Source organism: Oculina patagonica, chromosome 10 (assembly GCF_052425735.1).
Source record: "Oculina patagonica isolate OP01 chromosome 10, crgOcupat, whole genome shotgun sequence".
Classification (NCBI taxonomy): domain Eukaryota; kingdom Metazoa; phylum Cnidaria; class Anthozoa; order Scleractinia; family Oculinidae; genus Oculina; species Oculina patagonica.
In genome coordinates this window covers 8,589,084-8,605,057 of record NC_135767.1, presented here as the reverse complement: position 1 = coordinate 8,605,057, position 15,974 = coordinate 8,589,084, and the positions used below count along the sequence as shown (strand labels likewise).

General features: G+C 39.4%; 1 protein-coding gene and 1 non-coding gene across 2 annotated transcripts in view; one reads left to right on the top strand and one right to left on the bottom strand.

The window, feature by feature from the left end:
- Nucleotides 1-657: 657 nt before the first annotated feature.
- Nucleotides 658-15,974, bottom strand: part of LOC144629312 (28S rRNA (cytosine-C(5))-methyltransferase-like) — a 15,558-nt gene continuing 241 nt past the window's right edge. Inside the window, exons 2-11 of the mRNA XM_078487540.1 lie at nucleotides 13,436-13,494; nucleotides 12,088-12,277; nucleotides 8,725-8,849; nucleotides 7,224-7,352; nucleotides 5,742-5,857; nucleotides 4,926-5,034; nucleotides 4,057-4,185; nucleotides 3,482-3,589; nucleotides 2,305-2,413; nucleotides 658-1,090 (exon numbers count right to left, since the gene is read on the bottom strand). Of these exons, the coding sequence (XP_078343666.1) occupies nucleotides 675-1,090; nucleotides 2,305-2,413; nucleotides 3,482-3,589; nucleotides 4,057-4,185; nucleotides 4,926-5,034; nucleotides 5,742-5,857; nucleotides 7,224-7,352; nucleotides 8,725-8,849; nucleotides 12,088-12,277; nucleotides 13,436-13,494 (1,490 nt within the window). The 3' untranslated portion in view covers nucleotides 658-674. The remainder of the gene's footprint in view (nucleotides 1,091-2,304; nucleotides 2,414-3,481; nucleotides 3,590-4,056; nucleotides 4,186-4,925; nucleotides 5,035-5,741; nucleotides 5,858-7,223; nucleotides 7,353-8,724; nucleotides 8,850-12,087; nucleotides 12,278-13,435; nucleotides 13,495-15,974) is intronic.
- Nucleotides 13,578-13,652, top strand: Trnai-gau (transfer RNA isoleucine (anticodon GAU)). Its single transcript has one exon. It is a non-coding gene; the product is annotated as a tRNA-Ile (tRNA).

The following is a 15,974-nucleotide window of genomic DNA, read 5'->3' as shown; positions in this document are numbered from 1 at the left end:
GACAATGTATATTTTGTGGAACAATCTGACCATAGGATGGAACGAAGTGGTTTCATTGGAAATGTGTAGATATTTTCGCTCTCTAAAAAGGACAGTCGTATCATTTTTGAAGCAAAGTGAACGCTGTTTGTGTTTATTATTCGTCAATATTTTAATCAAAATCTTCCTGCTAAATGTCATAGGAATTCTACTGGCATTCAAACCTGTTCGAAACATATAGCTCTACTTTATTTTGGAGGAAATCTGGACGCATAGACGCAAAGAACAATTTTGAAAACTGGGAAAATCCTCGGGTATAATTAACCCAACGATTAATTTCCGCGCGCTCTCATTGGACAAAACCAGGAGCCATAATCGGGTCCCCGATTATGGCTCCTGACAAAACTCATCACGTGGTACAAATAGGATGATTTTGATACTAATTCGTAGCCCGATTGAGCCCGATTTTATAGAGAAGTGCAAGTAGACTGTCATCCTCGCAGACCCAGGGGCAGTAAGTGGGCGAGGGAAACGCGAAAATACCCGCATTTTCGCGTTTCCCTCGCCCCACTAACTGCCCCTGGGTCTCCGAGGATAGCATCATGTAACACGCTTAGAATAATCGTATGTCACTTTATGTAAAAGAAAACAAGACAAAGCATAGCATTGGCCAAAAGAAACAATTCCGTAACATATCAAGAGCAAACAGACACTTTTTTATTCTTCTTCTTTCTATTCTTTTTCTTTCTAGTATTACTCAATCCTAGAATTCCTCCTGCAGTCAAAGGTTGATTTTCTTCCTGTTTTTTCATGTCCTTTGGTTTCTTGTTACTTTTACGACGTTTCTTCTTTGGTGATAAATCATCGTGGTCAGATCTAACTGTAACATGTGTTAATGGCATCGATGGCTCCTCGTTGTTGTCTTTGTTTGTTAACTGTGATAACAGATCCCTAGATTCATCCCTCTTTGAGTTTTTTCTCTTCCTTTTAGGCGACATGTCATTACATTCCGTGGGTTTGTGTTCCATCTCGCTGTCTTTTCTCACGAAGAGTGCTACAAAAAAACCGTTGGTGAAATCCTCATCGGGTGAGGCTCGAATGCACTTCTCCGCTGTGAAAAGGAAAGGAGAAAAAAGAAAAATACAAAATTAAACAAAAGTCACAGTAACAACCCGTCATCAATTCAATCCTTGAAGTAAGTCAGTCAGTGAGTCAGTGAGTCATTCAGTCAGTCAGCCAGTCAGCTCCCTGTGGGGAGCTGACTATTAAAAAAAGTTTAAAGTATAAAGTCAGTCAGACAGTCAGTCAGACAGACAGTCAGTGAGTCAGTCAGTCAGACAAACAGACAGTCAGTGAGTCAGTCAGACAGTCAGTCAGTCAGACAGAGAGTCAGTTAGACAGTCAGTCAGTCAGTCAGTAAGCCAGTCAGGCAGGCAGGCAGGCATTCAGTCAGTCAGTCAGTCAGTCAGCCAGTCAGTCAAAACAACATTTGTAATGAAGAAAGCGAACATTGTAGAGTCGAACCTCCCCTTACGAACACCTCCTTATTACAAACAGGTCAACTTGTCTGAAAGAGACAGAAATTCAAGTCTGCCTTCGTAATCCCTTGTCACTTAAGTTCGACTGCACTTTTGGTTTCTCCCCCCCCCCCCCCCCCAACCCCCCTTCAACGTTTACGTTCAGTACACTGTTACAGTAGCTTTTTCGGTGATCTTGAGAGTTTTCGGTTTTAATAAGTTTGTTGTTCGAAATCTGTCTCAATTTTCCTCAATCTTTATTTACCTCTTTGGTGTTTCTCTATCCTTTTTTCTTTGATTTGAAATCCCGGGGGGGTACTCCCTATAATGGCCTATACGGGGAGGCTCCGCCCAAAAGGGGTACCTTTTTCAGGCTCCAGGTATATAAAAGGGTAGGGATTTCACAAATTTAGGTATATGAAAGGGTAGGGAAATCTTCCACAATGATATTTTAAAAGGCCTTTACATTAAATATTTCTAGCAGACGCAACTTTTGGATGTATCGTTTTAATTTATTAAGCGCTACATAAAAATGACAAGAAAACATCCCGTTTTAGGTAATGTGATGTCGTGTAGGTATATGAAAGGGGCGCGTTTTTGCAATAAAAGGTATACAAAAGGGGTACCTTTTCTATCAAAATGGTATATAAAAGGGTAAGGGGTTGGATCTTCGGGCGGAGCCTCCCCGTACAAAACTTTTTCGAGTACTCCCCCCCCCCCCCCCGGGTTTGAAATTTGATGGTAATTTTATCAACAAAAAGTTTGCCTCCTTTAAATTCCCTATTCTCATAACAGTCTCAACACCCACCTTCTGGAAAGACACCTATTCCTCTGTGTGTCCATGAGGGTAGAGGATGACCCAGCGTATATCTGTCGCCATTCGCTTTCAAAGCCGCCTGAACCACGTCTTCGTTTTCCTTTAAGTGGTAAACACGAAACCATTAGTAATTTTCATAGCACGTATTTACAGTTGGGCGGATAAAACGCGTGACTCACACACACATGCGTTACTCACACGCGGGTCACGCGTGCAGCACGTGACTCGCGTATGGAACCAGTGTGACTCGTACTGAGCGGCTAATTCCACAAAACAGCCACCTCTCTCTCCACCATCTACGTGGCGAACTACAGAGAATGCTACAATCTTTGACAAAAGTAGTTGACACATTGACTTCGCTCTGCTGTAATAATGGCAAATTTGCCACTAGTTTTTAAATTTCATGACTGTCTGCTAAAATACCCCCTCCCCCCATCCAATGTTGTAAAATTGTAGCAAAGGGCTACTAGAAACAAACTACAACATTGAAAGGGGGAAGGAGGGTTGGAAAAGTGGGGCAAAAGGATGAAATTAGTCCAGGAAATTAGTCAAATTAACAATAAAATAGGGCCTAAATTGATTGTGTGTCAACACGTTTGTCAATGATTGTACATATGCAAGTTAGTTACACCACCAGCAATCTCACAATTACATTGGCTACACATTCTCAAGAACGATCCAGCAAGCGAAGGCAAAATCACCTTGAAAACCATTTCGGGTTTTCACGACAATAGTAAAATAGTAAAATTCCGGTTATAAGCCCACCTGGTAATAGGCCCATCTAAAATACATGCGGTTATAAGCCGCCCCCCAGATATTAGCCCCCTCTGCTAAAAGACAGTACTGAACAGGGCTAAATGTTGCTTTATTATAAATTTTTTAACTTAAAAACGTATTTCGATCGACACTGCCGCGACTCGTTTCGAAACGTTTTTGTTTTATTCCACATATAAGCCCCCCCCCCTCCCTCGGGATATAAGCCCCTGCGTTTACAAGCCCACCCAAAACCCCTTACGAAGTTGTATAAGCCCAGGGCTTATAACCAGAATTTTACGGTTTTAGCCTGAGCAGCTTGGCTGCCTCTTTTTCTCACGAGACAAAAAACCAGAGAGGTTCGACGTTAGCTGGGCAGTTAATGGGGAAAAGATACTCCTCCCAGTGTAAGTACCTGTTGATGAACGGAGCATGTCGAGTAGACTACCCTCTTCACAAAGGGAAAGGACAAGGCGTGGTTCAGCACTGACAGCTGAAACTTGGCGAGTGACTCCAGTCTTTGCTACAGATAGAGAAAATGGACAATATCTGCATTTATCATTCAAGTAAAAAAGAAGGAGAATAATTAACTTATTAATTAAATGCAGGCAGCTGAAGATTAATTAAGTTCTTCATCCTCAAAAATTTGCCGAGAGAAACACGCTGTTGCGGGTCCCTTAAAAACCACACCCAATTTCAAACCAAAATAGTAAAATGCATGACCCTGTTTCAAAACCTAATCGTCTCAAAAACCACGCCCTTTGGGGCAACACATACCTATACAGCTTACATAGTGGAGTAACACCCCCCTGCCTCACCCATCTGCTCCAAAAGAAGTGCATAAGTTATGGCACATAGGACGACCTTTGATAACATGAGTCACACACTTCCTTGGTAAGAAACTTGGGCCTATTCAGTTGATTCAGATACTGGTTTACCACACACTAAAGAAGTGTCTAAAAAAGAGTCTGCTGGCATTACTCATCTCACCTTTTTCTTGCACTCATCTTCTGCATTGTCGATTAAGTTGTCCATCCTACTAACAATCCCTGACCCACTGCAAGATGGATCTACTACAATGTACTGAACTTTACTGTATTTCTCATCTAAGGGGTCTACCTAGAACATAGAAATGAAAAATACCAACTGGTTCAGTTTGTAAATAGGCTTCTTCGGATACATTAATTTTTAATTCAGCTTGGTAGCAAGGCCTAGAGGACACAAACAAAAGAAATGAATTAACATGATATGCTTGTAAAATTTCTTTTGTTTGTGTCCTCTAAGCCTTGCTACTAGGCTGAATTTTCAAATATTGAAAGAAGCCTATTGGATGATACTAAATAAGTTTATTTTTGTCCTTTTTTGCCGCCAAAGTAGCTCATTAGGCCTGTTCTCAACTCCAGTTAAACTCAGACCAACTAACCAACTGTGCTATCTACTGGATATTGATTTATTCAGATGACAGTTTAGTTTTATCCATCCCGGAGTCCACTTCACTAACAATTAAAATACCGCATCTTGAACCATAATTTCATGATTCTCACTAGTCAAACTGTTTTAAGTCCCCTGTTTTTCTGTGAAGTCATAGAGGTTGATTGTTGAGTTCAGGGGGCTGCCATCTTGGTTTCTAATAACCCCCAGCGCCCCATACCCACAGACATTTAGTACTCTCCCCAGTTTTCACTCGCATTTAGAAACCGAGATGGCGGTTCCTCGAGGTTTAAACGACCCACCTAACGTCGTACCCATATCTTCTCAACCTTCTACTATGGTAAATAGACATCTGGGTAAAAAATTATGATCAACCTTCACAACTTCATGGAAAAATCTAGGGGACTGTGAACAGTCTAGATTCTCACCTCCAAAAAACTGCAGTTTGTTGTTGTCACGCACTCTACACCAGCAGTCCTCATGAGTCTTTGCATTACTGTCAGCCTTTTACCATCAGTGTCAAATGCAAATATCTTTCTGCAAAAAAAGTTTCCGCAATCTTAATTAAGCCTTTTCCCAGACTTCAGTTTTGCAAAATATTAAAAAGCAAACAGTGTTTTGCATGAAAATACTGCTTATGGGATTCATTTGTGGTCTTTACAGTAACAAATAAAAGTACTTCAGTCTTGAGTGCTTTAATTTGAATGGTCACACACTAATGGTTTCATCCACAGACAAAATTTAGAACCAGTGCCTTGTACAGCATAATAAACAGTACCACATGAAAGCACTTCCCAATAGCTTTCATTTGAATGGTCACAGACTAGGTTTTCATCCACAAACTTAAAAGTTAGAATCGCCCTGTACAGCATAATAAACAGTACCACATGAAAGTACTGTTCAATAGCTTTCATTTGAATGGTCACACACTAGGATTATATCCACAAACTTAAAAGCTAGAACCACCTTGTACAGCATAACAAACAGTATCGGTACCACATAAAAGTACTGTTCAGTAGCTTTCAATTGAATGGTCACACTAGTAAGTGTTTCACCCACAGACGTAAAAGTTAGAACCACCTTATACAGCATGATAAACAGTACCACATAAAAGTAATGCTCAATGGTCACACACTAGGATTTCAACCAGAAGTACCAATAATATAATTCAAGCCTTTCGCAACCTATAACTAGCACTGCAATTAACTTAAATTTCAGATTATTAAATGTTTTTCAAATCGTACCCTTTATTGTTCATCAAGCTTGCCACATGGCTACTCTTGTTTCCTGGAGCAGCACAAGCATCAATCACATGAGATCCAGAAGGTGCAGCTAGGACATGTGCCGGGAGACAACTGGCCTATACCCAGAATAAAAATATGCACAGTTAGTACTCTGTAAAACAGCTGCAATAAAGAGCAGTGCATGGGGGGGGGGTACTTGGGTAAATTTTTGTTGGGTATGTGCCGCTGGCCTCTCAGAACCCCTACCCCATTATAGTCATATTCTATGGCCAATTATAGACCCCATCTTAGTCACTTTTGGGTAAATTTAATTTTTACGACCCCAACTTAGTCACTTTCTGGGAGCCGTTTGTCAAATATTGAACAACAACAATAAATACGGTAACATTTTTTTCGGCGAATATTTCCGTTCATAAATCACAACTTGCCAGATTTTCGTACTCTCAAAATCCCGGAAAAGTGTGACCCCATTCTAGTCACCCTATAAAAAATGCTTGAAATGGCGACCCCATTATAGTCAGTCCAGTCATGAAAATGCGACCCCATCCAGCGGCACATCCCCATTAGCCCATTTATAGGAAGTGCCCCCCCCCCGGGTATCTAGTGACCTAGCTCTGCAATGTGTGTGAAAGGCTATGTACACTGCCCACTGCACTTCACATATTTCCCTACAAAGCTAGATTATAAAAAACGTAAATTTTTTATTGATCTAGATAAATGTAAATTAAAACTTTGCTGACACTGAACAGAGAGCTTGGTGCAAGAATAGCACGCATAGACTTATGGTTAGTGCATTTGTAATAGACCGTTGAGAAACTTGTGACGCTCCCTTGGCCTGGTTCCACTGGACGTTTGTGCTAATTGCTTATGCGCATTCTTACTGCGCACTTAACTCATGTCGCAATGTCACGCCACGTCATGCATGAGTGTGCGTGCTGGGAAAACTTTCCAAACACATATAGGGTGGGTATCGGTTGCATTAACTTTGCTTGCAATTTCCTCTTTTAAACGGTCGGTGACCCCCATTTTTTTCAGAATAAATAACCTCAAATTTTGCAACATTTTTCTGTTTTGAACGTTTGCAAACTTTGTTAAAGACAAAGTTTACTCTAAGGGACTGTAAAAGTGAAATATATTTGTTCAATAGACCCACTCAAATAAATTGGGGCAAAGGAAGGTGGCCTGTGCATCAGTTCATTTAAAATATTTTGTTGCAAGAAGCCGCAGCCGTCATATCGCGTGACAAAATCAAATTTATCCAAATAAGCACCATTTTTCAGATATCATATCTTGAAAACGAATTCGGTGATCCCCAATTTTTTTACATTTCTGACATAAGTAACTTGTGAACAAACAGTGGTGAAAATTTTAGAAAAATTGACATGTTGGAAGATTTTTGCGCGAACGTCCTTAATGCACATAACACTGAAAATCAATAATGGCTGTAAACTGTGAGCAGAACTGTGAGCACACTTTCTTTACCTTGTCTTGGAGAAGGATTTTTCCACTGACATAAAGAGGATGGTTGTGTAGATCTGTTCCAGCGGGAAATACCAACAAGTCTGAAAGGTGTTTATCATGCATGAACTCCTTTCTGGCAGAATTCCTGCTCTGAAAAACAAAAACAACAACAAATTAAAAATTCTCTTTCTTTCTGTAAAACATTTGTTGTTATCTGTCAATTTGCAGTCATTTTCAAATTGGCAGAAATGATATCAATTGTTTATTATAAGTGTGATTGTCCCAGTCAATGTCGATGGTGTGGTGCCCCCCCAGGGGGGGGGTACTCCAACTTGTAAATGACGGGGATGATCGAATGAAGGCAAAACTCAGGACCCAAAAAAATCCCTAAGTCTTCCGACATTACCCAAAAAAATCCCTGGCCCAAAAATAACCCCCCAAAAAAATCCCTTGTCAAATTACCCCTAAATTACCAGGAGGGGCAATAACACTTGAGTTTGATTATTCATCATTCCATAAATACACCAAGGCCGCGCCAAGGCACTTTAGTTTGTTTTTAATACCCAAAAAAATCCCCTACTTGAATCAAGTCACCCAAAAAAATACTTGCCAAATCTTTCAACCCAAAAAAATCCCGCTATCGAAAATTTCAAACCCAAAAAAAATCCTTCGATCATCCCTGTCATTTACAAGCCGGAGTACCCCCCTGGGGGTGCCCCAATGGTCTTAAAGTTGAGCAGTCTGGGGGGGTTATTCAGGGCTCAAAAAAGTGCTGTCTACTTGCCCAGGACAAGAAGATTTTTCTGTGGGAAAAGTTTACAACTTGACATTCTCTCTTTCCCAATGGGTGAGGGCTCAGACAAGTTGTCTGCTGACTACAATTGTAAAAAAGTAAACTAAGACAGTTAGCAACTGCCCAGAGCAAGCAAAATTTGATAGGTGCTTGTCTGAAGGGCAAGCAGGAATTCAATTTTTTTAATAAGCTCTTTAAATATTATGTTAATGCATTGTGCTTTTTAGCATGTAACTTTTCTCTCAGTGCCTCCCTCCACCCAGTTACATAAATGGGTAACACCAAATTAAATTCTAGGTGGTAACCCCACAAAGGCTAGCATGCCTACCCGAGAGAGTGGCTGTAGGAAAACTCCGAGTCGATTTATTCTTCTGAAACTGGAGGAAAGCTTTTGCCTGATGTGTCACTAAGTTGGATACAGACTAAACACCTTACTCTGCAAGGGTAGAACTTCCTGGAAAAAGTAGGTTTGTTTGTGTCTGATGTTTTGACAACCCGAGCAAAAGTCTTTTTCAGAGTTGAGTGCTGTTGTAACCTGTTGGCTTTTGAGGAAGGAGGAAAACCAGGGAAATTACAAAAAAAATTAATTTGCAGAGCAAGGTCGTACCAAAACTCAGCCAACATGACTCTCTGCCAGGATTCAAACCAGGGCTTCGCTGGAGGGAGGACTGCCCTGTGCAGCATATGTCAGTGTAAAAACGAGTAAAAAGTTAACATGTAAATATATACCTGTGCAACAAAAGAAGCAATATTTTGAGGCTCAACTTGCTGAAAGCCATTTTGTTTGAAATCCTGGATGACTTCCTCCAATGATGTCTTAATTCTGTTGATTCTGACATACCGTGGAATAGAACCTAATTCAGACAAAAAAAATAATTAATAAATTTATGGCATCAGAGAACTAATAAGGGCCTAAGATATAAGTGCAAAAAAAAGCACTGTGGACAACCTTTAGGACTGAAGTGTGGACCTAAATAAACTGCAAAAAGTTGTATATGTCTTGTCTTGTAAGGGACTTGAAAGGAGAGGTGTTGGGCCATGGGAAATGGGAAGTGGAGGTACTTCAGCGAGTTTTTCACACTTTTGAGATTTGACTAGAAGCAGGATCCAAGTATATATTTTGCAAACACTTCACTGGCAATATCTTAAAAAAGAGCAGTTGCAAGCAGCTGCAATTTTCAAGACATTCCCAGTTCGATCCATGGTAAATGAAGATATCACAGAGGATTGTTTTTTTATTTTATTGCAATTTTAAGATTTTCCACGCGATGTAAAAAGCTTTATTTTGGGATACTATTTTAGCGAGATTTCCCGTGTATAAGCGCTGAAGAAAACAGTAACCATAGGAAGGGTGCTAGTTGAATACAAGATAGAAAGATATTTTCAAGGGTAGATATTTGCATTTCCAAACATTTAAAATTTGTATTTTTTTGAAAGTGTAAAATAGCGTTCTCTGGTTTAAAAAGTTAAGAAAAAATATGAGCTTTCGGCTATTTTACTATAACCTTTGACGAATGTAAAAAATATAAAGCGCGTGGTTGGAAATATATACAAGGGAGGGTGTGAAAATAATTAAAAACTAAAATACAATAGAAGTGTAAAAAGCTAAAAAAGGACAAAAACAGACAAATTAAGAATTACAATAAGATAGAATATTGTCTTGGTAACGGTTTGGAGTTATTGTCTGCGCCGACAGTTTTGGCAGTGTGCCAAGATTCTAGTGTTCTTCGAATACGGTAATTGCCTTTGTCTATCACGGTAGCGCCATCAAAGTCAATTGAGTGATTATTTTGCCAAGCATGGTTAGCAACGTTCGAGCCTCTCGTATAATTTTTTTTTAAGATTTCGTTGATGTTCCTTTCTTCGGGTTTTAAAACATCTGCCCGTTTCTCCTACGTAACTCCAACAGCAGTCAGCGCACGGAATTTTGTAAACAAAATTACATTGGAGATCCAGGGGCTGCCTGAATTTAGGAGAAGGGAATTCTTGTTGCAGGGTTTTAGCTGGTTTGCTTACTACACGGATGTCATTTTTACGAAGTAACCTGGTGAGAGGTTCAGTCAATCCGCGGATATAGGGAAGACATGCGAAACCCAAAGATGTCAGATGGATCGGCCCATTTGAAGAACATGGACACCAATTCTTCTGGGGGAGAAGTTGTCGGGGCTGACTTCTTTTTTAATATGTTGGAAATAACTGTTGGTGGGTAGCCGTTGGCTTTCAATGCTTCCGTAACGTGACTAGTCTCACGTGCTTTACCTTCACAAGTGCTAGGTAGGTTGGCTGCACGGAATACACATGTAGGAGGGTCGAGGCCGTGCTGACTTTATGTTTTATTTCATGATGAGAAGAATAATCCAGATATCTATCTGTATGTGTCGGCTTCCGGTAAACGTCGATGACAATAACACCATTTTTCCTGGAAACCAAGGTGTCCAAGAAAGAGATTTGGCCATTGTTTTCTTCTTCAATAGTTAAAGAGATTTTTGAGTCTGACTCAATGGAATTTAAAGTGTCATGAAAGGAGGGGACAGCGTCTTTCTTAATGATGATGAAGCTATCGTCAACATATCTTTTCCAAATCCTAGGTGCAATTGTAGAGCTATTGATGGCTAATTCTTCTACCACCTCCATGCAAAGATTAGCGACAATAGGGCTCACAGGGCTGCCCATAGCACAACCGTGAACCTGCTTATATACACAGTTATTGTAGACAAAATAGTCATTGGAGAGAGTGAAATCCAATAAAGAGATGATGTCGTCGGTGGTTAGGCTTGTTCTAGATTGTAAAGTACTGTCATTGTTCAGCTTGTCGCGAATGTAATCACACGCTTTGTGGACAGGAATAGCTGTGAATAGCGACACCACGTTGAATGACACCATCACTTCGTCGTCGGAAATTTCCATATTGGCTATTTCTTTGGCAAATTGTGAAGAGTTGAGAACAATATAGCCATTATGGTTACCTCTCATCAGGTTACGTAAAAATGACATCCGTGTAGTAAGCAAACCAGTTAATAAAACCCTGCAACAAGAATTCCCTTCTCCTAAATTCAGGCAGCCCCTGGATCTCCAATGTAATGTTGTTTACAAAATTCCGTGCGCTGACTGCTGTTGGAGTTACGAAGGAGAAACGGGCAGATGTTTTAAAACCCGAAGAAAGGAACATCAACAAAATCTTAAAAAAAAAAATATACGAGAGGCTCGAACGTTGCTAACCATGCTTGGCAAAATAATCACTCAATTGACTTTGATGGCGCTACCGTGATAGACAAAGGCAATTACCGTATTCGAAGAACACTAGAATCTTGGCACACTGCCAAAACTGTCGGCGCAGACAATAACTCCAAACCGTTACCAAGACAATATTCTATCTTATTGTAATTCTTAATTTGTCTGTTTTTGTCCTTTTTTAGCTTTTTACACTTCTATTGTATTTTAGTTTTTAATTATTTTCACACCCTCCCTTGTATATATTTCCAACCACGCGCTTTATCTTTTTTACATTCGTCAAAGCCCAGTGGGGGGTACTTGCAGTATTCATGACGGGGGGTCCGACGGAGCTTCATATTGCGAACCCAAAAAAATACATGAGCCTGAAATTTTACACCCAAAAAAATACCTAGCAACAAAATTTTCTACCCCAAAAAATACAAAACCTAGCACCTTGATACTGATTTATTCAATCAAACAGACTCTAAGTCCTAAAAAAGTACATGACAGATCTCTTGACCCAAAAAAATACCGAGGGTGTAAATTTTCCCCCCCCCAAAAAAATATTTCGGACCTCCCCGTCACGTATACTGCAAGTACCCCCCCTGGGCGTCAAAGGCTTTAGTAAAATAGCCGAAAGCTCATATTTTTTCTTAACTTTTTAAACCAGAGAATGCTATTTTACACTTTTAATATGTCTCATCCTGGTTGCAGTTCAATTTTTAATTGTATTTTTTTGATATGTAATATGGTATTAATTTTTGCATGTTTAAAATAATTTCGCGTAATGTTTTCTTCGCATACATTAAATTTCACAATTACTTTGAAACCCCCCAAATTAGTACCGACCAAATTATTAGTATCTCTCATCAATCGTACCTGTCTTAAGAGCTTCTTTGGGTAACAGATCCTCATTACGATGAACCTTGGCTCTGACTTTCAAGCGTGCTAAACATGACTGTAGAGCCGCCTTATTCCGTGAGATATACTGCTTCAATTCTCCACCACACTGAATTCCTTGACCAAACAGGAAATCATACACCAGCACTAGGGCATAGTTATGCTTGAGCTAAATACATCAGAGAGATTAGTAATTATAATGTATAACTTACACTTACTTATTTACACCAGTAGACTTAATTTCCTTTGTTGCAAAAATATATTATCACAAAATTTAATGACACAAAATTTGTGTATCAGTCAATTCCAAGCGAGATCATCCCACCCCCCCCCCCCCCGGACAAACCCCCGGGCATTTGACCTTTTTCAAAATGCTTGATCAAATTCCCCACTATGTGGGCCAGTTTCACAGTCAAATGCCCCACCGGTCGAGGCTGAAATGTCATTGTGAATCGGTTTTCTCGTTGAATCGCGGTCGTTTTGCCTATGAGTACGAGCTAATTCGCTAATGATGACCAGTTACCTTCTCATTAACACTTGGTCTAAATGGACACTCGTGCCCTATTTATCAGCCAATTTTAATAGGAAAAGATAGATACATTGAAACTAGGTACTTTACATTAACGTAACCAAATACTAACTTCGCGCACTTGAGCTTGCTAGCGCTTAATAGTTATGACACATTTTGTTAACGGTCAAATGCCCCACCATCTGGGCTTCAGTTCGATCAAATTCCCCACTATCTGGGCTCAGTAGCGGTCATTGCAAGTGCTCGGCGGTTGCCCGGGGGGGGGGGGGGATCTCGCTTGGAATTGACTGATACATTAATTATAATTATACCCTTCTATGAAACCTTTTTAATTAACAGTAATGTCAGTTAACATGATCATGATGGAAATCTTTCTCAGAAACAAACAAATACACAGAGATCAGATATATTATTAATATTGAAAATATGTACCGGTACCTGTTTAATTAGTATAATATTGAACTTTGTTGCAAAAGAATATGTTTCCTGTTTTAAGCTATGTTTAATATTGTTGAAAAACAACACTTTCAAATCTGAAGCACTGATTCTGAGTGTCCCTTGGTTAATTGTAGATCAAGATTTGGAATTCAATATTCATGAAATTTAGTTCCTTTCGACAAGATTTTGCTATCAATGAGATAGTGAAATTTTAGTCTTGCAAATTTATGGCAATTAAGTTCCCACAAATATAAGTAAGAACAAGGCACACATCTTTACTACCTGTCACTAAATTCTATTGATCAATATTTTCAGGTTTTTGACATGATCTTCATGCACACCAAACTTTCATAATCTTACCTTTTTCTCAAGTTTTAAAAGCCTGGTTTGTTTAAAGATATCTTCCAGAATTCCCCTGTCTAGGAAAGAACACAATTCTAACAATTAATCAAAATAGAGAAGGTTTTCCTTAAGTGTGGAAAGTAACGAGCAACGAAGCTCAGTCTCTTGTAGCTCAGTTGGTTAGAGTGCCCAACCGATATCTGGGAGGCCATGGGTTCGATTCCCGTCAGGGACTCAGAATTTTTCTTTGTCCCATGCTCGTGTCATGTTGAACATCTTATCTTTATTATTTATTACAGAGCTTGAAATTTACCATCTTTATTATTTGCTACAAATGTGATGATTGCTACATTGCTGATCCTAGCAGTATGCAGGAGGCATCCCATATCAACCTAGTAAATGGCCCAGCTCACAACGAGTCTCTCATAGCTCAATTGGTTAGAGCACCCAACTGGTATCTGGGAGGCAATGGGTTTGATTCCCGTCGGGGACTCTATATTTCTTTGTCCCATGCTCGTGTCATGTTGAACATCTCAACTTTATTAATTCACACTTGCTATGGATTTGCATTACTAGGCTTATTGATTGGTTTTAAAAATCTGTGCAACAATTTCAACCAATCAGAGGAAGAGGGTTGCACAAAGAGCGAGGCAGCAAGGCATGCAATCCATTCCGGTTAGCCTAAATAGCACTTTTGCTAGCCTAAAATATGGCACTCCGGTTAGCCTAAATAGCACTCTGGTTTGCCTACTGTTAGCTTAAGGAAGCTTGCAGTTAGCCTTTTTATTGGGAGTAAGGATTTCTGCCTTGCTTGCCTCGCATGCCTCACTGCCTTGCCTCACTGCCTTGCACATTTGTTAACACTCAAGGGTAAAACCAAAATCAATCACAACTTGCTTGCACCGTTTTCCAATGCTTCGTACTGGTTACATGACTTGTACTTGCTTTGTGTTTTCAATGACGAGTGATTACTTTGGTTTTGGTTTTATGTCACTCAATCAAACTCACTTCCTAATATAAATTTCTATCATCTCAGATACAGATTAGTCTGTCAAAACTTATCCATTTTTACCTAGTGCGCGATGTTTGTCACACCGACATTCTGGCATTTCTATTTTTGCGTTTTCATCACAAGAAAGAGGATGAAATGGACTCTCTACAGTATAGTAAAAACCTGTGAGTAAGAACCTAACATTTAAGAACCTGTTAGCTATAGGCTAAAATTTGCAAATTAGATACCATTTTTATAAGAACCTATTTAGATTAAAATTTGAAAACAGGTACTTATTTTCTAAAATTGATTAAAATTAATATGTTTACTTTTGGGAAAAAAAGATAAGTCAACCTTCTGGATCCTCTAACCTAGAAGCCTTATTACCCCAGATGCAATGTAATGCAAATTTTATTAATACAGGAAAAAAGCGAGTACCACTAAAATCCCTTATTAATAACATTGAAATTTTTTCCTGAGAAAATAAAAACCTATTATTTAAGAACCTAATTAGCCTAAATTTGTGTTAATTTAAAAAACAATAGGTTCTTACTCGCAGGTTTAAACTGTACTCTATTTTCTCATATATTTTTCCACCATTGGACACAGGAAAAGTATTGCAAGAGAGAGTATTGCGAGACTTTGCGAGACTGATATCTTTTCTGCGAGCCCGAGACCTTTTTAGCCTTGAAAAAGAAATCGGACTCAAAGAAAGCGTCAGAGAAAAATTCGAGACGATGAGACCCCTGAAATTTGGCTAAAATTTTGGAGTCATGCATTTTGTTAAGGACCATTCACCACCCCTAGAACTGGAAGCCAGCTCAAAATGAGAGGTGCAGGAATGTGCGGTTGGGTGCCTTGCCTTGCGCTCACTTCGCTCACCCTTTTACTTTGAAAAATTGAGAGGCTGTGAACAGTCCAGGCATCTAATCACGCACACGGAGGCCACATGAGTGAATGTTTTCCTATGTGGCGTTTTTTTAAATATTTAACCAAAGAAGTCATTAAATAATTTGGCCGGGATAGCAGGATTAACAAGAAAAAGTAGGCAGGAAGGCGGGATTTCAGAACCCTATTGTGGACCCTCAACCCAGGGGGGAGAAGAAATACTCCTAGTCACTTCATGATTCATGCTAGGCTCACCATTTTTTAAATCTGGACAAGAAACACAGGCTTCAAAAAATGGCTAGAAATCAAGTCTGCACCTGTGATCTAACAGATCATTATTGTATAAAAATGAAATCTGAAACCACAACTACACAGTACAGACTCACAATAACATCCCATCAAGGCCTAAGTAAACAGTTACAATTAGTGAATCCCATTCTCCAGTTTCTTTCACCCATTTATTGAAAAGGCACATCTATATATAGTGATCAGCACACGATTTTACTGATATGCAACAGCTAAAAAGATAGCAAAAGTTCTAGGAAAATTCTCTTGAAACTTGGCGGATATTCCCGATAATGTCTTGACGTAGACAACCAGATTTTCAGATCAAGTTTTAAACGAGATGTATTGTTATTAGCATAAAGTGATTTAATATTCAAGCAAGGATTTTGTCAG